Genomic DNA, 9,486 nt, shown 5'->3' with positions numbered 1-9,486 from the left:
GTATTGCCTGCTGACTGCACTAAGCAAAAAAAAAGTCTCAGGTGTGCTCCTGGACTTCCTGCTCCTGCCTACTCTGTAGTGCTTAGGCCATGTTATCTGAAACAAGGACTCCTCATACCACCTATCTTGTGCAGCATCAAGAAGAATGTTTTGGATCTTAGCAAAGAGTAACAATATCTGTCTGAGCTATAAACGGGGATTTAGAGGCTAGGAATGAGGAATGGATGGTCACTCTTAGGGCTTTAATTGAGGCTTCATCAGAGACACAAGTAAGATAACGTGATAGTTTGTTTTTCAGTTAAGAGTTTAAGAAAATGTAATCAAATCCCCATGCCATAACTACTACGACATTTTGTGTCTGTTGCTCTGTCACAGATTTTAATGGTCTAGAGTTAGGATTTGTCAGGGAGCACTGGTTTTTTTTAGTCTACTGTTTGACTCAGCCATCTGTGTGGGCAGTGATTCAGTACATCTTTCACAGCAGCTCTCCTGTATCCCTTGTTTTTCACCCAAGCACTATCCCTCTTTTGGAAATAAACACCGTAGACTTCTGTGTAATCTGCAGCAGCAGCTTAAATGGTAGGAACAAAGAGATCTTGTTGACATAGATCTTAGTATTGGAGACTTTCACTGCTGTGGCCAGAGAAAAGCTAGCAGGCTGACAAATGGGCACCAGTCTGATTAATTTACCACTGCTGTCTGGATACGTGATACATGAACAAAATGGAACAAGGAGATGAATAAAAAGCCCAACTGTAAATAGAAAATGCTGGTCATGTAAAAATATGAGTCAAATTGCTAACAGTAGTAAAAAAATGTAAAACTTCAGAGTGGAAGGCTTTTCTGTCAAGTGTAGGTCTGCTTCTAGGGCTGTCCACAGACTGGTGGGCTGTAATCCTTTGGCTTTTGAGACCTGGTGGGCAAGTCATTTCAGCATGGGCTTAATTCTAAATCATGTGCTAATATTCTGCAAAGTACTTATATGTATGCCTAAATGCTATTAAAATAAGGCTAAAATCTGTTCCTAAAGTTAAGGACATTTGAATGCTTCAATAGTTAAGTCTGGCCAGCAGAACAGGATCTCGAAGCCTTACTGTGGGGTGTGTAAACATTTTTTTGGTGATGCTCTGTTGTCTACAAAGAACCACAGCCCACAATGATGTAAATTCTCTTTGATGATGTATGAGCAATTCTAGTTGTTCAGCTTCAGCACACCCTTTAAGCCTGCTTTCTGTGAAAGCACTGTGGTATCAGAATGCATTCCCCACTCAAAAGTGGATCTCCCTCTTTTCACCATGGTGACATATACAATGCATATGTTTTCTTCCACTGTAGGTAAAATGTGTTCAGCTGGGTGTCTTTGTGTCAGTGTTTTGGTAATGTTTACGGTGAGACTATTTTGTAGTTTGAAGTAAAGAGTAGCATTCATTGGGAATATTATGCTTGAATGTTTGCAAGCCAGTAACTTCTTACTTACACAGAAAATGTTACTGGCATAGAGTCTCCTTTGTAAAAGACTTCATGCAGTCTGTTAGCCCTTCTTGGTTGTTGCTTGTCCTGGCAGAGTAGATGTGTTTTGCACTCAAGATGGTGGGGGAAAACAAACAAAAACCCAAACAAAAAGAAGAGTTTAGTGAATCTTTACTCTCCACACAGATCACATGCTTTCTATCAATTGGTTTTCAGTCTTAAATGTGTGAATCTCATGTCTCCTTTCGACTTTTCCCTTTGTGCTGGTTTGAATGGTATGCTGAGCCGGTCAATAAGTACTGCCTGGGAATGCTCTGGTACATAACTGTATTGTGCTACTGGAACAGCTGTAAACGTTTAACGGAGCACTCACTTCAAGAACTCCTTTATCCAGTGTTAATTTTACTGCATTCCTCCCTGATTCTGCATAAAGCAGTTCCGTTAGACATACAAATAAAGTGTGTGTTTCATGAAAGCCTAAAACTATGAACACTAGAAGGTTTTGGCACAATATATGCAACAATATTGTACTTTAAGAACTTTATTTGAGCTTAATGTGCTACCTTTGAAGACTGAGTTACTGACCTATTACTGACTAGGTTACCTCTCTCTTTAAAAGGTTTTGGATAGTTATGTTTAATCAAACTTCTCTGAGGGTCTTTTTCCTTATTAGGACGCTAAAATAAGTATGACATAATTTTTAAACCCTTCATAATATCTGTTATAAAAGAGCCCAGTACTACAACTAGTGGTGAACTGTGATTGATTTCTGGTTTTGGGCAGTGCATTTACTAACAGCAGTCTGTATTTGTTCAAGTTACAACTTTTTTTAGTGAAATAGTTATTTCTATGTATCATTTTCCCCTAACAATGTTGTATGAAGAAGACAGATCAGGAGGCTAAAGTATATAAGGCTGAAAATGTTGATAATGTAGAAATACTAACTATATGCATCTCCTTCACAATACACATCTTTTCCTATATTTGCAATCAGTAGTTGTGAGTATTAGTAGCTGTTGAGTTGTATTATTTCTTAATTCTGTGAGAGAATTAGCTGTGCTATACTGATGTAGCTGGTTTTTCTGCCAGTCCTTCAGGGTGGCTTAATTAATTAACATATAATATAGTTCTTTTCATTCTGAAAGATGCTGATACTGCTAAAGATTTTAATTAGGTCTCAATTCATGAAAGTGTATACATACATGCATGTGTGTAACAGCCTGCATTACACATGTCTGAAAAAATTCATGTTTCAGAGGTTTTATTATTTATCTCAAATACCAGTTTAAAAAATGTGAAAAGAACCTGTCATGCCTCTGTCCTGCTTCATGTTAGGGAAACTGTATTTTCTATAGATTAGGATCTTGAAGCTGATTGACTTAAATGTTAAAAAAAAAGTAGCCACCAATTTATTTTTTCCCTGCGTCATGTGGGAACCTTTGGTATCTAATGAAGTGTAGGCTTACAACATGGGTTTGCACAGTGGAAAAATTAAGAGGCTGTCACTTTTCCAGCAGCATGCATGATCACAAAATGTGTATGAACTCAATTATCCTTGAAACCCATTACCCACCTGTTTGTGAAAGTTGCTTGAAAATGGCTAATGGCTTCAAATGTTGGAAAGGAGAAAGTGGGAGAAAAGGTGAGAAGAAGGGTAAAAACGCCCTGCACACATGCGCACAGAAGCATTGATGTTATTGCATAAGTCTCCTTTCCTTAAGATACCAGGTGTAGAAGGAGTAGACAAAGAATGGAAAAGGGAAGCTAACAGAGGTCTGGAAGATGACATACGTGGGAAGGGCGTGTGGTCAGGTAGGTGTTTCGTGGAGATACAAAGGTTTTTTCGTGCGGTTTGTAAAGGGAGAGAGTCACAAGGTGGTTTTGAAGTAAGAACAGATAAATTACAAGAGAAACTGAGTAAAAACGGTTCCATTAATAGCAAATGTGTGTTGGAAAGGGTCTTGGAAATTACTGAGAGGTGAGACAATGGGACACTGAGGTCAATGTCATAGCAGGAAGTGGGGCAATATACAGCCCCAGTCTAAAGCAGTTCTTTAGTTCTTGTTTAACTTAGAACACTAAATTGAACAGCGCATGTGTTGAAAATTGCAGTGTTCTCAGGGAGAACAATAAGGAGTATTTTCTTCACTGGAGCCATAACTGAGACTTGAAGGTTCAAGGGACTGTGAAAGATGTGGCTTTGAAAGAAAAGAGTTGAAGCTGGAAGCTGATAGAAGTGGTTCAGCCAAGCCAAGGAAATATTTTTTTTTTAAAAGCAGAGAGAAGTGGTCTAGTTAATGAATTCCTTTTACTTAGTGTGTTTCTGATGCTTTGAGAAGGAAAGTGTTTTAGCAGTCAGTTGAAAAGTTGTGGTGTGTCTGTAGGCTTTTTTGCATTTATAGATATTGTTTCATCTGGTAACAGTCAATAATATTGTGTTGTATTAAAATTACAGTCAGTGGACATGTTACCAGTGAAGATTTCTTTTGCCAGGCTGGTGTTTCACACACTGTGTCTTTCATGAAATACAATCAGTGATCCTGCGGTGAAGTTTCTGTTGATATTTTGGTTGAAACTGCGGGCACTAGGCCTTTGCTGGACTTTCACTGTTGAAATTGATGCATGGGATGTAATACCAAAGTACAGTTCCTTCATTAGTAAGTATTTAAAGAGGCCCTTACCATTTCCCCAGCTGATATTGCCACAGTGCCTCTGTAGGTGTGGTACAGATGGCCTCCAGGGAAGTGGTCTGAACTGGGGAGAGGAAAGAAAGGGAATCACAGTTGTACTGGCCCAATCTGCAGCAGTACCCCAGAGAGCCATTGGCAGAAACTGATCTGAGGGAGTTGGTTTACAATCTACAGAGACCTACAGAGGAGGCAGCTTGAGCTCCACTTTTAAGTTTTCTGCAGGAACAGAGTCCAGATAACATGGACCTGTCTCCATCTCTTCCCAAGCTGTGAAGTACTTTTCAAAATACTACATATTAGTTATTGATTTTTAGTAGTCTTCTCCCTCCTGCTGCCTTGCTTCACATGTTGTGTTCAGTAAATCTTCACTGGGTAAACTTCAATAATATGTCAGTCCTGCTGCTTGTTTTTTAAGGTCAACAAAGTTTATTTGGGGCATTTCTATCTTCACTAAGAGCAATGACAGTAAAAATGTCATTATTTTCCTCATGAACCGTGAAACCAAACTAAATTGTAAAAGTATGAGGGAGGATGATGTGGTATTAGAAGGCAAAGCCTGCTATGCAATTTTGTTTAGAGAAACGCTGGAGGCTTTGAAATGTCAAATAGATTCCAGTTGTGTAATTTGAGGATCAAATTGTATTAACATCCATGCTTAAAGTAAAATAATATCATTTGCTGCCTTGATTCCATTCATCTTCAATAAGAGTGAGTTCATAAATGAACACAACCTTTTTAAATCAAAGTTTTGGGTAGAGTTCAGAACCTCAACAGTTACAATTTTGAAAGGAAAAATACCAGTGTTTTTGTACATCTTGGCTAATGTACTTTTTAAAAACACAATTATGATTCATAACCAAGCAGTTCAGTTACCTTTCATCCTTCAATACGCTCATGTGTCTCCTGAACTTCAGTAATAATCTGTGCATGCGTCTGTGGGTAGGCCTGCTGTAGTGTGTACCTACTGTACAGTTGCCATATACTGCATAAAAATGGACTTTGAATTGTGATTATACATCTGTGTCAAATAGCTTCTATGAAGCACCTTTTGGAACTTACCCAAATGCTGTCTACTAAGTCCTTATTCTTGTTGCTTTTGTTTCTTAAATTCTGTCTTGCTTCCAGTTTCTGTACTTTTATAAAAAAAATAAATAAATAATTAAAAAATACTGCTTTTCTCTCTAGAAAATATGGGCAGAAAGTACATGTTGTCGTATGATGTATTACATCAAATTAAAGCTGCTAGACTTGAGCATGCACCTCAAAGTTGATTCTATTTTATGAACCATCAGGACTGGGTTAGGAGACTAAGAGAAGAAAGAGGACATGAGAAGAAGCAGGTGGAGCTAAGGCAGTTCACATGGGTTTGTTAACGGACACTTCCAAATCTGCCCACACTAAAACATCAGTAATTCTGTGCAACCAAATAAAATTTAGAAACCCATTAAGAAACAGTAAAACTATATTTGTAGTTATCATTTGGACATGCTTATAGGAGAGTTCTTTGTACTGGAAACTTGTCTCTAGGCTTAAATGAGGAAGGCATAATACTAACCAGTGGTGTAAAACTCCTAAAGGTACCTATGAATATGTATACTCTAGGAAGAGATGAAAGAAGGCAGTTGGGGAAGGGACTAATCACCTAGCTTAATTTAAAGGCAACCACACTTAAAAGTGTTGTTTAGAGATCCTGGCAAATGGCATCATTTATTGTTAGTTTATTCAGCTGTTACAATCCTTGTGGTGCTTTGCCACCTTTTTGTTTTGTTTTTAATGTTTCAAACAGGTATATTAGGGAGAAGTGCAATCTTTGCAATGCTAATAATACCCCTAAAAAACCCATCATAACACTGATGAAGTAAAAATCTTGGCTCCTGTTAGACAAAATGTCAGTCCTGCCTAGTGTTTGGCTACTTCTTGAATACAGAATACAGGCCAAGTTGAGTTTGTACTTTAACAGAGATGTGTAGTGCAGAAATCAGATGACTGCCAGCCTCACTAACCAAATACCTTTTAGCAGAGCCTCTAGAAAGCAAGGAAGCATCTCATTCAGCAAGAATTTTAAACATCCTAATGGGAAGTTTTAGGGCATAGGATACATGTAGGGTAGCATCTCTAGATGCTGGATTACACTTTTCATTTTGCTAAGCACTTCTGATTGTAGCACAGCATGGGGGCATGTTAGATTATGCCTTTGGTTTAGCCTTTGCAGCTACTTCTGAGTCTTGATGCATCTCTGTCTCTAAATGCCATTCTTCCCCTTAGATAAAGATTTTACTTCTTCTGAGTCCCTCCAATGCTTTGAACCAGATACTAGATCAGGTGTCCAGAATCCCAGTGAATGAAACCAATGTTTTTCTGATCTTATTCACATCCGGACATCATTCATATCACAGGTGGAAGCAGTGCCTCTGGTTGCCTTTATGAGGGTGTTCCCAAACAAATGTAGAAGGAAAGGTGTTTTTTTTCTGGGGAAGTAAAAGCAGTCTGGAGGTAAACTGGAAGGCTGTGAGAAATAATGCTTTCATAAATGGAATTTCTTTAAGAGAAACTTAAAACCTGCAAAACCAAGGAGAGGTGAACATTTTCCATGGTTATGTGTCTTGTATTTTCCACTTTTAGTAGTACATTTTTGGGTATTCTTTGTGATTTTAGTATCTCTAGAAACAATGTATATTAAGCACATTGTGCACCAGTGAAGCAAGTGGATATATGCTATTGCTATTCAACATTTTTTTCCTTCTTTTTTTTTTAGATCACCTTTTGCTGCTGTCACAGATTACTCAGTAACAAGAAATAATGTCATACAGCTCTGTCTGGAACTAACAACAATAGTACAACAGGTATGAGACCATCTGCTTAGCAATTAATTTTTTTTCTAAATTGTAAATGGCCATTACCTTCTTCAAATGATTTTGTGTTACTCTGTCTATATCATTGTCTAAGAAAAAGAAGGGAATAATAGTACTTAGTAAATCCTGGTTTTATAATACTATTTTGGGTTGTGCTGTGTATATGCCTCTGCATATCTCAGGAGTAAGATTCATCTTGGGTTCTCTAGTCTAATATCACTATAAATTAGTGAAATCTATATGATACTTTACGTATTTAATTTCTTACATTTTTTATTTAATTTTTAATTAACTGTCTGGTTCAAAAAGTGTGTATGTATTTGACTTTGGTCATCTGCCCTTTCACACAATTCATATCATCTATATACCTCTTAAGATTACATGTCCCCATAAGGCTAGAATGTTTTGAATTCAGTTTTGTATATCCTACCTTCAAGAAATCCAGAAGTAGGTTCTGAGAAGCGTACACTTGATGGGCTTTGTTTGCAAGTACAGTCTATGACCCTTTTCACCCTTCTGTTGCTTCTCTGTTTGTGGTCTAAGTCTGTCCCTATCTTTACCTGTTGTTCTACTGAAACTGAGAAGTCTCTTTTTGTGCGAGTTCTAGCTAATATCTAGCTAAAATCTATCAAATTCTGTAGAAATAACCTAAGCAGCTAAAGTAGTTCAGTACAGTTGAGCGTCATCACTGCTTGCCTTTCTGAGACCAGTCTGCTACTGCTGACTATGAAGGGCCTTGGTATCCTCTTATACCACCAGTTGACTATGAGGTACAGCAGCGCCCATCGTGTGGAGGGAAAAGGGTCCAGAGAGGGTTGCCTCTCCTGGTGGTTCAGTAACAGCAGAGGGAAGGAACCAGTGCTGCCAAGCAGAAGTTTGAGGGGGTGTTCGCACTTGAGAAGATGGAGTGGAGGAAAAGGGAGACAGTGGGCTAGTTAGGAGCACTGAGGACACTTTTTCTGGTTTCCAGAAGCATCACTCCAAACTGAGCAAAGCTAAACTTCTCCCATTGCCTCTTGGCATGACACTTTGATGATACTCTCCCTTCTGTAAAATAAATGCATTTTCCTCTGACTCTTTCATAGAGATGTGCAATATGGCTGATCAGTTTGGTTTGCCTCTCATCTGAGTTGGAGAAGAGCAGTATTGCTAGTCCTGCGTTTTTCATGCGTTGTTAATAATAATGATTTTGCCTCAGTTATGTGTGGAGTTTTTGATGTGGAAATGGAGTATGGGCTGTTCCCTCCTCACAAGTCACAGCAAGGGTGCCTATTTGCTTCCCAGGCCTGAGGGCCAGGGGCTGCCATGCCAGTCACAGAATGAAAGAATGGTGGGTGTTGGAAGGGCCTTCTGGAGATCATCTAGTCCAACTACCCTGCAAAAGCAGGTTTGCCTAGAGCAGCTTGCACAGGAAAACATCCAGGCAGGTTTTAAAAGTCTCCAGAAAAGGAGACTGTACCAGTACTTTGTCACCCTCACAGTAAAGAAGTTTTTCCTTATGTTTAGGTAGAGCTTCCTGTGTTCTAGTTTGTGCTCAGTGCCCCTTGTCCTATCACTGAGCACCACTGAAATGAGACTGGTCCTATCCTCCTTACTGACGCCCACTCTTTAGGTACTTTTAAGCATTGGTAAGGTGCCTTCTCAGTCTTCTCCAGGCTGAACAGCCCCAGGTCTCTGGGGTGTATCCCACTGAGGTCCATGGATTTGTGCCAGTTTGCTAAATGATCTAAAACCCAATCCTCCTTGACCAAGGGAGAATCTTCCTTCCTCCAGACTTTCTCTGTTACCTCCATGGACTGGGATTCCTGAGGGCTGGCCTTAGCAGCAAAGGCTGAAGCAGAGAAGGCATTCGGTAACTCTGCCTACTCTGTATCCTCCGTCACCAGGGCTCCCACTCATTCCACAGTGGGCCCACATTTTCCCTGAGCTTCTTTTTGCTACAGACATACTTGAAGAAGCCTTTTTTGTTGTCTTTGACATCCCTTGCCAACTTTAATTCCAAGAGGGCCTTGGCCTTCTTCATTGCATCCCTACATACATTCTGGCAGCGTTCCTATATTCCTCCCAAGAGTCCAGTCTCTTTTTCTGCATACTATAAACTTATTTATAGTTTATAAATTCTTTGAATTTATCCAGAAGCTCTGTGTACGTCCATGTTCAGGTCCCTTGCCTCCTCTGCTTGGCTTTTTCACTCATATGAATAGAGTGATCTTGAGTTTGGAGTAAGTGGTGCTTGAGTATTAACCAGCTCTCTTGGGCCCCCCTACCTCCTAGAGTCCTAATCCATGGAATTCCTCCCAGTAGATACTATTTGAATAGGTACTATTTAGCTCTCCTGAAGTCCAGGATTGCAATCCTACTTAATGCCCTGCTTCTTCTTTGCACGATTCTCAACTCCACCATCTCATTGTCACTGCAGCAAACGCTATCCCCAACCTTCATGTCCCCAGCCAGGTATTCTTTGTTCATTAGTA

The 9,486-nt window shown here is 39.4% G+C and overlaps 1 protein-coding gene across 1 annotated transcript in view; it reads left to right on the top strand.

Moving 5' to 3' along the window:
• The window catches only part of CNKSR2 (connector enhancer of kinase suppressor of Ras 2), a gene marked incomplete at its 5' end in the record, with an annotated part of 181,132 nt that overhangs the window by 16,639 nt on the left and 155,007 nt on the right, over nucleotides 1-9,486 (top strand). Inside the window, one exon of the mRNA XM_008942174.1 lies at nucleotides 6,916-7,003. Within this exon, the coding sequence (XP_008940422.1) occupies nucleotides 6,916-7,003 (88 nt within the window). The remainder of the gene's footprint in view (nucleotides 1-6,915; nucleotides 7,004-9,486) is intronic.

The sequence above is a fragment of the Merops nubicus genome, unplaced genomic scaffold (assembly GCF_000691845.1).
Source record: "Merops nubicus isolate BGI_N331 unplaced genomic scaffold, ASM69184v1 scaffold7606, whole genome shotgun sequence".
NCBI classification, from domain to species: Eukaryota; Metazoa; Chordata; class Aves; order Coraciiformes; family Meropidae; genus Merops; species Merops nubicus.
This window is presented reverse-complemented; position numbering and strand designations above follow the sequence as displayed.